This window comes from Silene latifolia, chromosome 10 (assembly GCF_048544455.1).
Source record: "Silene latifolia isolate original U9 population chromosome 10, ASM4854445v1, whole genome shotgun sequence".
Classification (NCBI taxonomy): Eukaryota; Viridiplantae; Streptophyta; class Magnoliopsida; order Caryophyllales; family Caryophyllaceae; genus Silene; species Silene latifolia.
In genome coordinates this window covers 151,979,485-151,997,121 of record NC_133535.1, presented here as the reverse complement: position 1 = coordinate 151,997,121, position 17,637 = coordinate 151,979,485, and the positions used below count along the sequence as shown (strand labels likewise).

Sequence of the window (17,637 nt, the reverse complement as noted above, 5' to 3'; positions counted from 1 at the left end):
AATAAAAAAAGTCAGCCTTTGTGTTAACAGTCAAACTAACTCACAAACTGAAGTGATGTGTTTTCTAGTTCTTCGCCGAGAGAGTGGAAAAAAAATGACAATCTTAATTGAAAAAGTATTCAACTTTTTATTTCAATTATACTGTAAACACACAAAGCTATCATCTTTCCTAGATCAGCAGATATTGAATTAGAACCTAATGAAATGCAGGAAAACCTCACAGATAGTTGAGTCATTAGCACTTTCAAATAACTTATCCACATCCACTTTCAAATAACAGTCAATTAATAATGAGCTGAAATATACGGAGTAGTTCATAGTTATTTACTCAAAATAATATTAGCATCCAGAAGAGCTACACTTAAAATACTTAAACTTCATACAAACCTCACAGATAGTTGAGTCATTAGCACTTTCAAATAACTTATCCACATCCACTTTCACACGATAAAAAATAAACATGAAAATTTCACCAAGACATGATTAATATAAAATGAGGAAAAATCAATTGACCTTGAATTAGAGGATATCAAAGTGACCATGAGAACATGATATGTCAAAAGAGCAACTCCACATGTTCATCTTACCTGAAGATGAGATCTAAATAAAGAATAATAATTGTAGGTATTAGTGACTTTTTGAAGAATTTATCACAATAACGACGACAATGGTTCTCAAGCCAAGTTATCTTATCAACAGTAGGACAACTTACACAAAACATGACAACAAACTTTAAGGTGGGAAAGTTGAAGCAAAATAGAAACTTGGCCATGGAAGGCACCCAACTGAGTTGTGCAAGCGATTGTGCAAATTGCCATGGAAAGCTATTTCAGAAGTAATCTTGGCCAACTATTTAGCCTAAACACCAATAAATTAATAACAAACAAAACCCATGAAACCATTTGCAGCTTAATTTCTTAACTAAATCACGGATACCTAATTGGGTGAAAATGGCTTCGAACACGGAATTTGGATGAAACCGAGTTGGATAACAAACAATCGCAAAGCCAAAGCAATCACAGAAACTAAATTAACATAACCAAACAAATTAAGAACAAAAACATTACACAAACCCAATGAAATGAAAGATCTAATAAAATAATTAGATAAACGATTTCAGATTGAAAATTAGGGTTTTTACCGATTATGTTTCGCATCGGCTATTGTTTGAATGGTGGTGTTTGTCATCGAAAGTGGCCGTCGTCGCCTATAGCATGAGGGTAGCAATCGTCTGTGCTCGCGTGGGTGAAGGTGGTGTTTTAGTGGGTGGGGATAGAGTTCTACCAAGTTTGAGAAGTGAAATAGGAATAATGAAATAAAGGGAACAGTTCCTGGTCTCATAAAATATACTAGCGCTAAAGTTTGAGACCGACGATAGTCCAAAAAGCCCAAATTGAGGATTATATGGACATGGGTTGTAATTTAATCTGATGTCCATTATAATGGACATGGGTTGAAAATAACAACCGATGTCCATATAATATAATTACATCAGACTTTTATAAAAATTCGATGTGCAAACTTATTACATCTGTTTTTTCAAAAATCCGATGTCCATCCACTGATGTCCTTGATGAATTCTGTAGTAGTGGTTTCTCGTGAACTTTCTGGGACCCTACTCCTTTGTAAGTCTCGTAACGCCCCGGAAGCGATGCAGCAAACTCAAAAATAGCTCTTTTTATTAATAATAGACAGCAGCGGAAAAAATAAGGCGTCACCGCCGTATTTCCCATCTGGAAAAAATACAAGGCTATTACAAAAATAAAGATAAATACACTTGTTAAAGCTAAAAACTAATAACTCTATAACATATTCATCCTATTAGGTCATCTGAAAATCCTCACACTTGACCTTCCCCCTTACTTGTACCTGAAAAAGAATGAAAGTAACGGAATCAGCCAACCACAGGCTGAGTATGACTTCGGTCACCTCCACCGGCCCTACTTACCTCCATTTTAATTTTTATACTTCTTCCTGGTCGAACAAGGACTAAATAATAGGTCACATGAACACAATCAAATAATTATTAATAAATAAACATGCATAACCTGTCATTTTATCATAATATGCAAAATATAGATTACCGGTCTACTATTACTGAAATGAGACACATTACGGAGTAAAAACTCCCCGGGCTAAGCCCTCCTCCATGTACACAGGATCCCGAGTCTAAGACCCGTGTAAACCCCCGGCATTTTTACAGTAATAATCAGAACCGTAGTTCACATGAGGCTGTGCCCCTTCCATGTACATAGGTCAAATTTGTAATGTTGTCCCCCTCCCGTAATCGTATCCGAATGCTACAATTGGCCAATAGTACATTATAACATGACAACCATATGTTCAGATAAAGACAGTTAATATATCATGTGAGTACTATAATGATAAAATAACATGAGACGGTTTATAATAATATATAATAATCATTATATTATTACTTATTTCTACGACGAAGGGTCCCAAAATCATACCTTATTAATCTACATGGGATTAGTTAAGAAATAATAAGGAACTTCTGTGTACGTGTTAATAAGTTTGAATGGCAAGGGCTATTTATAGCCAAAACATGCATGTCGGTTTGAGTGTGCAAGTAATATTTTATTTCTACTATCTTAATGAGCAAGAAATGTCATTACTTATCCAATTCTATTAACATTACATGATAACCACAATAAACCTTATCTTAAAACACTCAAAATATCTTAGCCATAATTATTATTATAATATTATGATATTGTAATAGTTAATATAATTTTAGTATTACATAATCGTGTAATATATGTATCCATATTAGGTAACATTATACATATGCATAATAAATCTGCGTGCATTGTTCTCGCTAATTTTTTTTATTCGGGATATTACAGTCTCTGGGATTCCCTTTCTGTTAATCAAAAATAAATAAACATCGTATAAAAAAAGCGTCAGACATGCATTGTCGGTATAATTATGATAATTAACTTCTTTATATTTTTTGAAAAAAAAAAACTGAAATATAAAAAATTAATTTACGAAAATTATGAACTTATTTATTTATATTAACTTGTGCATTTTTTTTTTTAATCTAAATGTACAATTTTATCGTATGAAGAACGAATCTATGACCAAACCTTTGGGCCAAGTTAGCTCGACCCAACTAGCAACCCATGATGGCATGACTAAACTTGGCAAACGGATCAACTTGGATTGGGTGCAAGTCAAGTTATTTATGGTCACCTAATTTCGAGTTTGGGTTATGTTCTTATAAAGCTAGTTATGGATAATGGCAGTTTGCAACAATAAATATTCGAGTCAAATTAATGGCGCCAGGTTAATTCGATTGCGATTATGTTATCAGGATCGAGCTTCTGCTTTGAATTGATGGAGAAGGTAGGATCGAATCAGCAGAATCGAACCGCATGATCGTAATATCATAGGAATTCACTAAATATATTCGTTTATTTGGTAATAAACATAAAATTGAAAATCAAAATACATATTTATTAATTTATCCATAAATTACCAATGACTAATAAGTTTAGTGTCATTGTATGAATAGTTTCTACAACTTACACAAGATTCGAATATTATAATGTCATTATGTAACATATATAACTCTTCTTTTTGTATGAAACTGGATTGCAAGATTGTATTAGGATCCAACCTCTAGAAATTTTCAAACGAATAAGATCATAAGATTCTATAACCATAATAGAATCCTAAGATTTAGGATCGGTCAAGCATTTTTGGACGTAAAATCGTAGAATCGTATGATCGAATCGGGATTCTGATAACTGCAAACTTAGTTCGAGCTTGAGTCGGGTTATTTGGTGTGCGTCATTCAAGTCACATCATTTTTGCAAGTCTGGGCATGACCTAGGTGCGACAAGCCCAATGGGCCGAGATTGAGCCGAACCATTGTTACTAGGCACGGGATATGATATGATTTTTCGCACGACACGATCCATTGTCACTGTTGTTAGTGTTGGGTATTTATTAGTAGACCTGACAAAGTTGACCTGCTCTGAATAATTACCCTTACCCAACCTGAAACCTAAGTTGATGACCCGAGCTTGGCATGTAACCGTGACCTAGTTTGATCTTACTCAAACGTCTATCTGTGCACACGTATCATTATCCTTAAATAATTTAACAATTAATTGACCTGAACTTAAAATGACCAATCCAATTTAACCCGCAATCTTACAAACCTGAAATTGGTTTGATCGTACTAAACCAACCTACACTTGATCACGTTAATCCGTTTACCAGGTCTACTACTTACTTACTTAGCCTTGTAGTTATAATCTTGTTAAGGAACAAGTTAACGAGGAAGCCTAGTAGTTGGGCTCCTCATATTAGACTTGCAGATCAAGCCCATTACATAACGTGGAATAGACTGATAGCTGCCGACAACAACACAGCTCCAAATACCGGCTCTTCTCACGGCCCATCAATTAATTTCGGCTTTTTTCTTTCTTTTTTCGTCATTGACACGAGGAGTATTCCCTATCGACTGTCAAGACAAAATTTCAATTTCAATGTATCTCTATTTAGAAACACCGTTCAATGTAATAATGTAACATTTGATTGTCGAGTCATTCTAGACAGGCAAAACTATGTTATCGACTTATCGTTGTGATTGGCCGTTTGCTTCTAATAAAACTACAATGTTCAAATGTTAGTAGTACCGTGTCACACATGTACTCAAAAATATCTACCATATAATTCACCAAAGCTCGAACTAGGTAGCTCAAGTATGACTTGAAATTCAACCTATACGTGCATATTATTGTTAGATCTTATATTGATTCGACTAAGTCACCAAAAATTATTCATATTACTAATATTACTAATTGGAAATGCGTTTGAGATAATCAGTAATCTATACTCTGTACTTCGTATTGCAAATAAAAATCCATATATGACATATTTTAGCGTATACAAGTCAGACCCGATCCAAATGAATCTAGGTTGCCTACGTGCAGAAGTGCAGAACCAGTTGGTAAGAAAAATGAGTATTTGGAAAAAGCTGAATATATGTCCGAAAGGTACTGTAAAAAACTAAAAAGACAGCAGGAAAAGTCGGCCAACAACAATGACATTAGTTGACTGCATAAGAGTAGTAAAGTGCAAACCAGAAAACCATGTCCATATTTCTAATTTCTTCTAATATAAATACAAAAATTTGAAGAAAATACCAATATTTTTGTAAGGCAAATTAAGCAAGTAGTGGGAGCAAATTCTAAATGTTTATGACATTTGCTATTTTTGCACCTATTTTAAACTATAAAATTTTTGGCATAGTACTCCATACATATTTATTTGATTATAAAGGGACTAACAAAAACAAAGTGAGGACATATCTAACCTGTTTTCATTTAAAAACGAATATTGTCATTTTAAGAGAAACTTATAACCTTAAAATTTGTACTCGTAACTAACAAAGATCTTCTAATTCCTTATTTATCTTTAATTTTTGGATTTTTGGTTTAAGAATAAGAGGGGTTACAAAATACGGAGTATTGAAACACTCATTTTGTCTTCGAATGACTACGAAACATTGTTTAAATTATTATAGATAATACTACTATTTATTTGTAATATTTGACAAAGCCATCATGAAATTGTTTTACTAATTATCAACCTCATCGATCCCATGTATTTTCATCACACAAACTTCGAAGTTTGTATGATAGACAACTTTTTCCACAACCCATCTATCCTTTCTCGTCACAGAGATCGAAATAATAGATCAGTTAATGTATCATATAAGTATACAACTGGTTGTATATACAACTTATTTAATGTAATTGAGCTTTGTTATAAAGTTATCGAGCTCTACTAACAAAATTATCGAGATATGATACAAAGTTATTGAGCTTAACTGAATAATTATTAAGCTCAATAATTTCGTAAAATAGCTCAAAAACTTACAAAATAGCTCAACAATTTTGTGTGAGAGCTCAACAACTTTGAGACGGTTGTACAATACTATTATACAACTGATTGTAGGATAGTATTTGTGATAATAGATCAACCTTATTTCAGAAAATCAACCATTTATACCTATATCTCCATCTTAACAACTACTCCTATGTTGAGACATTTTCAATATTTTTTTCCAATCAACTTAAAATAAAAATCTCAAATCTCAAATAGGGTAGTTGACTAGTAGTTAGGTTTGGGGTACACCTTTTATTTCTCAAGTCCTCACTCCCTTATCTCTGAATTTCTCATTATTATGCTCATGATTATGTTCTCTATTCTCACTCACAAAACCCAATAAAAATCCCACAATCTTTTTTGAATTTACCTTTCATCATCACAAAATAATGTGAATAAATTTCAGAAGAACTAAAAACAAGGGGAAGCTCCATGTTTGAGGGGAATGTTGTCTAGGATCGAAGGCTTCTAATTACTTTTCCGTCTTATTCATTTGTTTACCTTATTTATTTTTAATCAACGGTTTATTAACTAAAGGTAAACAAACGATTGAGACGGAGAAAATACATGATTATGATTATTACTCTTCTTTCTTGCTAATCATGTTGTAATTATTAATCAAATTCATTTGATTGTTTTCGCCTTCGGACCAGGCTTCATTCCCCTCAATTTGGTCTTCCAAATCTTTCAAATCATCAAATTTCTTATGCCATTTGATTTCTACTGCTAAAATTTGAAGTGGGTATGATCTATTTTCTCCCTTAAATCATTAATTTGCTGTAATTTGGATGATTCTTCATGATGGTATTTATTTTCTCTTTAATTTTATTTATTTTGATCAATTTATTGTTGAATAATAAGGATTTTGGTGGTAGTTGGGTAGAAGATTGGTGTAATGATGAAAAATGTAGACGTACAACTTTTTTTTTTCATGACATAGTAGGTTAATTGAATTGAAAGTAGAATTGATCTGATGTTCAAATTATAAAATAAGACGGTTTTATAAATAACTATTGAATTTAATCTTATGAAATTTTTGGATTTTTATTTTTTGAGTTAGTGAATTTCAACACTAGCTATCATCATAAGTTGATCTTATGGAATTTTGTTTTGTTTTTTTTGGTACGAATCTTATGAATTTTTGTGCCAATCATTTTTTAGTACTGTTTGTAAAACCTATAGTTATCATCATGGGAAGTGATTTTTCTCATCATGAGCTTTTTGAAGGCTCTACACTTCTGTCTCTTGTTCATTTTTAGGGTTTTTGTTCCACTTTTTCTTCATTTCCTTGATTTTTATTTGCATTTCTATCAAACTATCAAAGGTTTTACGATTATAATTTCACAATTTTTTTAGTTTCTTGTGTTCTACACTTCTACCTTTCTTCATGTTCTAGATCGACTATGTTTACTCAAACTCGATTTGAAGCATTACCGAGTTAGGGTGCTAGCAGGGACAATCGCCCCCCTTAGTATTGAAAATTTCAAAACTTTTGGTCAAGTTATTTTTAGTTATTTACTTATTTTTACTACATTTTATTAATATCTAGCTTACTCTTCAGAATTTCCGCCCTCCATAACTTCAAATCGTGCTTCCGCCACCCACTACTTGGCCACAGGTATGTCTAACTATTGAATTCGACTATTTAATGAACAATTGCAATTATTTTAGCTTAATAAAACAAAGTGGTACATCAATTGTCGAGTGTAGAAAACAGGTGAGGTTGCTGCACCTACCATCTTTAACACACAAATTAGCCTAAAAGAAGAGTAGTCTTTACTTTTGGCTTAATTTTGGAACATGGTCACCACAGGATTTACAAACATAGCAATTTATTTAATTTATTAGTTTCCTGTTGACTGACTTACCTATGTATATAAATCAGAGCTTGTCATTTATATTGCTCTGACTCATAGATGTGTCATGTCCGTGGAAATAAAGTGTCAAAGTATCGTGTTGTGTTGGACACGCGACACGTGACCAGAGTGAAGTGTGGGAGTAACATAGCTTGAAGACTTTATTTGCAGCATGACAGCATCAAATTAATGGAGAACCAATACATGACTAACATGAAGATGACACTTGTTCATTACTCAATCATCACAAAAATAAAAGGTGCTTTTTTAAATTTTTGATATTATTCTGAATAGATGAGATTCTTTTTTATAGCTTCCTTGTGAAAGTTGCACAGAATATGATGCACTTGTCAATTAGATGTATAGTAAAGTTTTGTCAATTTGACATGAATTGAACCTACATTGTATGTGTACACCTTTTGCTGGTCCCTTTGTAGGAATCAGATGTGCTTGACATAAACGGAAAGTGAATTTGAGTTCTCATGTCAACTAGCTGGCTTAGCTTAAAAGCCTTAAATCCATTCTATTCATTTATTCGATTTAGTTCTAATTCGAGTCAGGTAAGATCATAGGGAAAACATAGCCCGATCTCACTCTGGGGTGTTACGAGTTCTTCATTTGAAGAATTTAACTCCATAGCTTTAATTAAGCTAGATCAATCCCTTAAACCAGTGTTACGAAAGCTCTCTAAGATGTTAATATCTTCTTTGTACTTGGGAAAAGCAAGTTCTCTCCATTGGAGGAGGTCATAACCAACCAACCAACCATGTGTTTCTTGATGAGAAGTGTGAATGGAGAGTAAACTCACTAAAGATGAGGGCAATTTATTATTCCCTATTTTACAAGGTCTTGCAAGTTTGATTCAAGTGTTAAAACAATCTAACTTTAACACAATCTCAAATATAAGTCCTTTTTTGTGTGTATGTCATTTATTTAAGTCCGGATTCGAGTCGAGTAAGACTACTACGGTGATAAAGCTCTTCTTTACAAGTTTTAACATTGTTGTATTTACCGAGCTCGAGCTCAAACCCGAAATCTTTGGATAAGTTTGAACAATCTCATACCAATTGATCTAAATGTTCATGGATAATTAGATATCACAATATAAGTCCTAGCATTTAGTGAACCTTAAAATGAACCACGTCATATAAAAACATGTCGTCCTAAACTTAAAATAAACTCAAATGAACTTTTATGCCCCTTAATTTTCCGTTGTAGAAAATTCAAGCTCGCTACTTTTTGTTAAACTCCGTAGTTGCATGAATTATATTGTGATATAGTTTGTATTACGAAATAGTTTTCTAATTGTCATATTACAGAATAGTTTCCTAGTGGTTTTACGGAATTAGTTTCCTAGTTGTCGCAGTTTCCTAAATCGATTTTATTTAGGTTTCTCTTTAATTTGTCAAGTCATTGTACTATGACTAATACTCCCTCATCCACTCTAAAAGTAACATTTACTTTATCCAAAACTTTTATAGCTAAATGCCTAAACAAAATCTTAGTAGATACACGAGTTTTCTTAGAACAATAAACAAAATCAAAACTATGAAAGACTGTAGGAAGTCCATTGCTACATCTCTCTTTGCACGTATGACACATTATCAATCGAATATACAATTTTAATGTAAACCGTCTTATATAAAACCAGCTACTTATTTAACCTTAAATTTTATTTTGACAATTTAATACTTTGTGATAGGGGTGCTAACGAGCCGAGTCGATCCCAAGCTTGACTTTGCTCGGCTTGTGATCAAGAACCAAAGTTCGAGCTCGAGCTTGTAAAAAATGTGCTCGTTATTAAGCTTGCGAGCTTTAATGCGAGCTCGAGCCAAACCCGAGCTCAAATCAAGCCTATATATAATGGCTATTTTTTTGATTCTTTTCCTCCGATTATTTTCAATAACAAGGCTCTAAGGTTAAATGTAAAAACATTTGGCAAATCGGTGAGACATTTGATATATGTGCTACAAAGATATAATCAAGATAAATTATTTTTATAAAATATGAGTAATATCTTATACTCCCTCTGTTCCGGTCAATTGTTGTCCTTTGGTTTTGGCACAAAAACAAAGGAAAGAGGAGGGAGTCAATTACAAAATGACAAGTGGAACAAATTGAGTATAAATGATCAAATTTCTCATAAAGTTCATTCTCAAAATAGAATGGACAACAACCGACCGAGACACCCAAAAATGGAAAAGGACAACAAATGACTGGGACAGAGAGAGTATAATCACACAAGTTGGAGCTGCTCATTAGCTTTTCAAGCCGAGCCGACGTTTGCTCGGCTTAATTCGCTAAACTCTCGAGCCGAGCTTTGACTGGAGTCAATCTCAAGTTGCTTACGAGTTGTCTTGTCTCATTATCACGCCTACTTTGTGACAATAATATGACTTATTTATATATATGTCAACCCTCATTATAAAAGAATATCAGGTTGTCAAAATATACTCCGTAATTATTTTATGGGCTTATTGTTACTTGTCAATTTGTCGTGTCAACGATGTTTAGAAGGAGCCTCAAATATTTTGCATGTCCTACAACAAATATGCAAAAGCCCAATTCCTATATTTCAATTTCAGCCCAAATCACAGATGTCGACTTATTTGGGCCGTTACTCTCATCACATATCCACAACTCACAAACATCACAACGGCTACTAGATTCAAACACGTTAAAAGACAAAACTACCCTCCGCGCCTCAAACCCCTGAATTCCTCAAATCTCCCAACGGTCATATTTCCTTCTCACAACATAAATCTTTCCTTTCTTCATCACTTTATCCACAAAATCCCATCTCCAATCTCTCAATAAACAATCCCAGATTGCTAAATCTTCGACAACCGAAAAATTCAAAAACTCAGCTCCCTCAATCTGTCAATCACAAGTAAAGATCATACCTTTCCTACTTAAAACTCCCCTAATTCACACAATCTTGCAAAATGAATGACCTGATGACAAAGTCCTTCTTGAGCTACATCGATCTAAAGAAAGCGGCATCAAAAGACGAAGAAAGCGACTTGGAAATGGGGACAGGAGGAGCAAATTTGGACCCAAAGATGGAGGCTTTCTTGGAAGAGGCCGAAAAGGTGAAGGCGGAAATGTCGTCTATTTCCGACATTTTGATGGGAATTGAAGCTGCTAATTCAGAGAGCAAGTCACTTCATAAAGCCGATGCTTTGAAGGCGGTCCGAGGAAGGATTAATGCTGATATTGTCTCTGTTCTTAAGAAGGCTAAGGGTATTAAGTCTCGTCTCGAGATTATGGATCAAGCTACGGTTGCTAATCGCCGCCTTTCTGCTGATTTGGGTACTCCTGTTGACAGGTATGAATCAGATTTTGCGAAATTGCTATGTTTTTTATTTTTAAATAAAAATTATTGAATTTTAGTGGAATTACTTAATCAATTTATGATAATGAACCGGGTTTTTCCCAATTGAAATAGTTTTTTGTTGTTTTTTTTTTCAATTTATTGAATTTTAGTGAAATTAATTAATTAATCAATTTACAATAATGAATCGGGTTTTTACCAATTGTAATGTTATTGTGTTTTTTTTTAAATTTATTGAATTTTAGCGAATTAATCAATTTATGATAATGAATCGGGTTTTTCCCAATTGAAATAGTTTTGTGTTGTTTTTTTTTCTCAATTTATTGAATTTTTGTGGAATTAATTAATTATTAATCAATTTACAATAATGAATCTGGTTTTGGCAATTGTAATGTTTTTGTGTTTTTTTCTTTTTTTAGTTTATTGAATTTTAGTGGAATTAATTAATTAATCAATTTACAATAATGAATCTGGTTTTTGGCAAGTGTAATGTTTTTTTTTTAAATTTATTGAATTTTAGCGAATTAATCAATTTACGATAATGACAGGACTAGAACATGTGTAACAAATGGTCTAAGAAAGAAACTGAAGGAACTAATGATGGAATTCCAAGCACTAAGACAAAGAATGATGTCGGAATACAAAGAGACGGTTTCCAAATGCGTGTACACGGTCACAGGAGAACACCCAAACGACGAAGCCATTGAAAAAATCATATCAAATGGTGTCGGTGAAGGTGAAATAATGTCACACGCGATACAAGAACACGGTCGAGGCAAGGTACTGGACACATTGTACGAAATCCAAGGCCGATATGACGCAGCAAAAGAAATCGAAAGGTCGCTTTTAGAATTGCATCAAGTGTTTTTAGACATGTCCGTCATGGTTGAGGCACAAGGTGAACAAATGGACAATATTGAGCATCATGTGATTAATACTTCACATTATGTACAACATGGTAACAAGAATCTTAAACAAGCTAAGGAGTATCAACGAGGTTCGAGGAAGTGGCTTTGTATCGGGATTATTGCGTTACTGATTATAATTTTCTTGATTGTAATTCCGATTATTACAAGTATTAGTCATAGCTGATTTTTCGAGTGTTCGATTAAATTAGCTTGGTGATGACTGATGATGAATAGTTGGAGCTGTTTCTCAAAGCTTCAATTCTTGTGTATTTGATGTTGTTCTTCTTCATTCTAATATTGCATTCTTGCATTTGTGTAATGTTTTGTATCAATTTGGTAGTTTGGTACCATGAAGATTTAAATTTCAAGGAACAATTTTTGTTTCTTATGTAATGGATCAAAATCTCTGTACTTTTTTGAGTTGTTGGTTTAAGAGAGGGTAAATGCGGGTTTGGGCCAAACGCGGGTGAAAAGTAGGTTGATTTTAGTGCTTCGGAAAAGCCGGTTAGCACGTTTGGGACAGGTTGGTAAGCCAGACATTTTTAAATTTCTGAAATTTCATCATCCATAGTCCGAAGTTGTTCATAGGTCATCCCGTCTATTAAGCCCGGCCCATCTAGGCCCATAACATAAGCAGGTACGGACAAACAATGCATTTTCAGAAAATTAAAAAGGCCTAGCCCACTAACTTTTTCCAAATCCGCTAACCCGCTTGTATGTGGGCTGAAAACTTAACATGAGTCAGGCCCATGTTCGGCCAAAGCTTGCATTTGATCCCGTCACTCCATACCGACATATTTTGTCGGCTGAACGGGCCGAGTTTAATGGCGAGACAACCCATAAACAGCTCTATCCGCATTTCGAGGGTTGTCAAGACTCAAGAATGGATAAAAGTAGAGGTACAAAGAGATTTGAGTTTCATTGGAGTTTGGTCAAGAAGCTTTAAATATATTCAGAAATGGCAAGTAATGGTTATTATTTTGAACTTTGAAGACGTAATACAAGCAAGATTATCGTATTATTATTGATGACACGCAAAGAGAAATGAAACGTAAACATTTCATGATTAACATGTTCCTCTAACTTAATTTAAGGATGAAGAGAATCGGTGCCGTGTGCTTTGACTTTTGACCACATTTCTAATTATAATTTATAATGTGTTCTCTCATTTGCTCTCAACTTTCCTTAACCATATCGAGTATCGAGAATATCGACTATTTGGGGCATACAACATTACAATCTACTCTAGCGTCATTTATTATGTCCCTTCCTACCACATGCATCAAAACACCATGACAAAACATACATATTATCAGATCGGGTTTTTTTAACGTGTGTCTTAAAAAAATGGCGTATAATAGAAAATTAATTATAAAAAGATTTATAAGATTATATCATGAGAAATTAATTAGAAAACCCGTTTTTAGGCATTATTTCATGCCTAAAGAAGTATTAGTCCAGACTTGTACTCGGTATATCAAACAAAAAAATGTTAACATTAACCAATTGAATAATGAGTACGATCATATACCTCATTAAGTAGTCGTTTAGTTTACCACATAAATTTTAATTACCAAAAAACATGTAAATATTTCATTCGAAGGAAATTCAACTACATAGGACTACCTCTAGAAGCGAAATATAGTTCATGTGATTTACGTAATAATAATAATTTGTTATTTATCCCACTTATATTCATATTTCCATAGGTAATCAAACAATAATAATCAAGGCTAGGTGTAGCCGTAATCAGTGGTGGAGCTAGGGGGGTTAGTAGGGGCGCTCGCCTCCGCTGGCGGATGGAAATCGCATGCAAAAGTTTTAGGTGAAAATTTCGAAAAAATTTCGAGTTCCCCTTATACCACCATAACCCGTTCACCCTCGCTGAAAATTTTCACCCCTACTAGATTCAAATCCTAGCTCCGTCAGTCCGTCACTAGCCGTAATGGTGAATTGGACAAAATACTAAATCTTGACACGAAATATAAAAGACCACATGGTACAAATAATTCCAAGAAAGTTTAAGTCAATTTTGATGATTAAATGTAGTCTTGTATTTTAATTGGCCTGCCGTCGTAGTGCTTTCCCGTTCCTTTATTAGCATATTTATTTGACCTCATCGTCTACATGTTTTATTACGTTTTAATACGTTGAATTGTTGAAGTATTCTAAAATTAGTATGGAGTCAATGTGTTGAATTTTCTGATGCTTTCGAACGATTACGTAGTTCATATCACGTAAGATTGGTAGTTAGTAATTACTAACTAGAGTAAAGGTAATCGTAGAAGGTTATGCAATAATATTTCTACCAATATTAGCTTATGGACAAAGTCGTACTTTTCCACGCAGTACTACAAGAGCTATGAATGTCGTTTTGCTGATCTCAATCATTTGTTTGCAGATTTAATTCTTTGTAAAAAGTATTTTAGTTAAAGTAAAACAAATGAATAACACGGAAAAAGTATTCGCTTTTTAAAAGTGAAATCGCGTTATCATTCCGTAACTTTCACAAAATTAGATCTCACTCCCATGGTGTCGCTCAAAATTTCTACGGGATTTACATATGAAACGGCGTGTTAGTTGGAGTATAAACCGCATTTGAGTGTACCACATTACTTGTTGGAGAGAAATTGTACGAGTATCACTTTATAAACAACTGGAACTACTCTTTTTATTGCTAATTGATTTTAGGCTGATACTTCCTTGTGTCTATAAGAGCCTGATCATGATGACCCTGGAATTCCGTGTTCTGGGAGCCTTCAAAATCTCACTAGTTGAATCCCAGTTATTCCCAGCACATGGGAGGTCCTGTCCATTATCCACTTTTTAAGCCACATGAGCATGTTCGGCTATAAAAGTCATCATATATTGGATTTCAGTCATCACTTTAACATTTTGGTTAAAATGGTCTTTCTCACACATTCCATCTAACTTTGTCTCCGATGTATAGCACTTACATTGAACAATTATCGAAAAAAAATTTAACCTAATGATTAAAGTAAAAAAACCTAAATTCCAAATTGCTTGTTTAAATTCTCTTCTGAATCAATCAAACAAAACTTTTAGAATAAGATTCGAGGGAGTTATTTAAATTGAGTAGCACCCACATGTCCTAAATCTGAAATCGTGGTTGTGGATAGCCGAATCTTTAACATTACATCTGTAAGGATAGACCACACTTTGTTTTATTGCTAGAATGTACCTTCTTATGGGGTTTGGCCTTACTGATATCTTGAAACCAGTCCTTGTGTCATTCCACTTGTAATTGTGATTAACCCTGTTGTTCTTTGCTAGCCGTTTTAAGTCTTTTTTTTTTGTCTTTTTTTTGTCTTTTTTTTTTTTTTTTTGAATTAGGAGTATTTCCTGTCGATAGTGGGAACAATCCCCTTCGTCGTAAAATTCTCTTGCTAGAAGTGCTAAGAATATGATCGAAGCCCTCAAAAAAAAAGGAATATGATCGAAGGAAGGATCGAATAACAATTACTCCCTCTTATTCCGAATAAGTGTCCTATTTGGACAATGGCACGAAAATTAAGGAATATAGTTAAAATAATAAAAATTATTGTATATGGGTAAGAATATATGAGTTAAATAATGAAAAGTATTGAATATGATGGGTCATGGGTGGTTGGGGTGGTAAATAAAGAAAAGAGCTAAGGTAGGAAAGTAAAAAAACCATGTCCAAATATGGTAAATGGGACAGTTATGTGAATAGACGAAAATGGCAAATGGGACAGTTATTTAGAATAGGAGGGAGTATTTTTTTCAAAAAAAAAAAAACGATTGTAAACAGAGAAATTTTTAGTGAAAACTTGTATAATTAAGCTCGACGTCCTCAGTTGATATATTATGGTTGTATCACTTTTAAATATTAAGCCAAACTCAACGAATTATTTGAATAGGTTATATATTACAAATCGAATTAATAACAAAGCTTAAAACAAAAAAAATATTTACAATTACAACGTAAAAGTGTTAAAACCATAGGGAAAAAAAGATTATATATCTAGATGTACATATAATAGCATTGTATAATTATTTTAATTTTTTCCTGAGCGTATAAAATTTCTAAGTTATATATTAATCTTTTGACGTCAATACGCAAATTTAACTAAGCTTATATGCATTCCTTTTTAGTTTCATCGTAAAATTTTGAATTGAATTTGATGTTCACGTAAAAGGAGCTTATCAGAAATTTTCTATTAAAATTCAAAAACTTTATCATAAATCATCAGTTGTACTAAAATTGATGGTATAATCTAAACTGATAAACAACTACAAAATCATTCTCCAATATTGTGGAAAAGTGTGGATATAACCTATTAACACAAATATATCTATTGAGGTCAACCTAACAAGAAACACGATTTATTCCTTCGCAAAGACTTTACTTGGTGAAGGTATTATTATTAATTTTCAATGAGACGGCCCATACACCTCTGGCAAATAGCATTACAGACTTTTCTAGTTCCCACTTTCTCGTTAAAAAGTCATATGAAACCCTCTCTTAGACGCTAATATTTCACCCTTATTATTATGTCCCTACCAACTACGTCAAATACACACCCATAAGACGTAAATATCCGACTTAACAATAAACCGGGTTAAATATTATTCTACTTAAACATATAATAAAATAAATCTATTATTTTTCTCAACCCTATACATTCCGCTTTTATCTTAAACATATTACTGACTCGTTTTAAATTTAAGACAAATAAATCAGCCTTAAATAAAAATTTAGGTATCATCATATATCTACCCTTAAGGAAACTCAACTTATTCAAATATACCAATACTAGAAAAACGTGTCGTACATATTAAGAAACCCTAAAAAATATGGAAATTTTATTCTTTATACTTTGACTATATTGCCCTTCTAGGTCCTATTATATATACCAACCTCATCTCCCTTCAATTCCCCTCTCATCTCAACCAAAAATCATATATGTAGGTTTGAAAAAAAATATCATGAGCAATATACCAAGTTCATTAATTAATTTCTCTCTTTCTTTATTTCGTCTCGCTATCTCTTCGTCCGACCCTTGGCCTTTTTCTAACCTTTTCTTATAACATAAATTCCAAAAACCCTCGAGTTTTAATCAGAACCAGTTAGGAGTCCGAACTTTCTTTCCCTTTTTTCCTTTCAAAAAGTACAAAAACCAATATTTTTAGAATTTGGAGTTTGTAATGGGTAGTGGTGAGAAACAACAACAAATGATAAACTTCCATATCAACTTATCACATCTAATCCATACAAATCATCATCAAAATCACAAAAACAAGGAGGAGATGAAGAGTATACCAAAAGGATGCATGGCAATATTGGTAGGACATGAAGAAGAAGAACAACTACAAAGGTTTATAATTCCAATCATGTATGTCACACATCCTTTGTTTATTAAACTTCTTAACGAAGCTGAAGAAGAGTATGGTTTCAAACATAATGGACCCATCACTATACCATGCCATGTTGAAGAATTTATGCATGTTCAAGATTTGATTGATCAAGAACAACATAACCATCATCATCATCATCATCATGCCCATCATGGTCATCATCATGGACATCATGAGCAACATCATCATCATCATCATAACAATTTCTTGTGTT

At 33.2% G+C, this 17,637-nt stretch overlaps 1 protein-coding gene and 1 long non-coding RNA gene across 2 annotated transcripts; both read left to right on the top strand.

The window, feature by feature from the left end:
* Positions 1-6,256: 6,256 nt before the first annotated feature.
* On the top strand, positions 6,257-8,270 carry LOC141606394 (uncharacterized). The gene is made up of 2 exons (XR_012526705.1): positions 6,257-6,667; positions 7,487-8,270. It is a non-coding gene; the product is annotated as an uncharacterized LOC141606394 (long non-coding RNA).
* Positions 8,271-10,533: 2,263 nt separating this feature from the next.
* LOC141606393 (syntaxin-related protein KNOLLE-like) lies at positions 10,534-12,426 on the top strand. Its single transcript, XM_074425501.1, has 2 exons — positions 10,534-11,109; positions 11,664-12,426. The coding sequence occupies exons 1-2, from the start codon at positions 10,727-10,729 to the stop codon at positions 12,205-12,207; spliced, it is 927 nt and encodes a 308-aa protein (XP_074281602.1). The 5' UTR covers positions 10,534-10,726; the 3' UTR covers positions 12,208-12,426.
* The last annotated feature ends 5,211 nt before the right edge of the window (positions 12,427-17,637 follow it).

What these genes read in the sequence shown, in the direction of transcription:
- LOC141606393 (XM_074425501.1), top strand. Translation starts at nt 10,727, where the DNA reads ATGAATGACCTGATGACAAAGTCCTTCTTGAGCTACATCGATCTAAAG. An exon ending in TTGGGTACTCCTGTTGACAG is followed by an intron (nt 11,110 to 11,663) that starts GTATGAATCAGA and finishes CGATAATGACAG; the next exon opens with GACTAGAACATGTGTAACAA.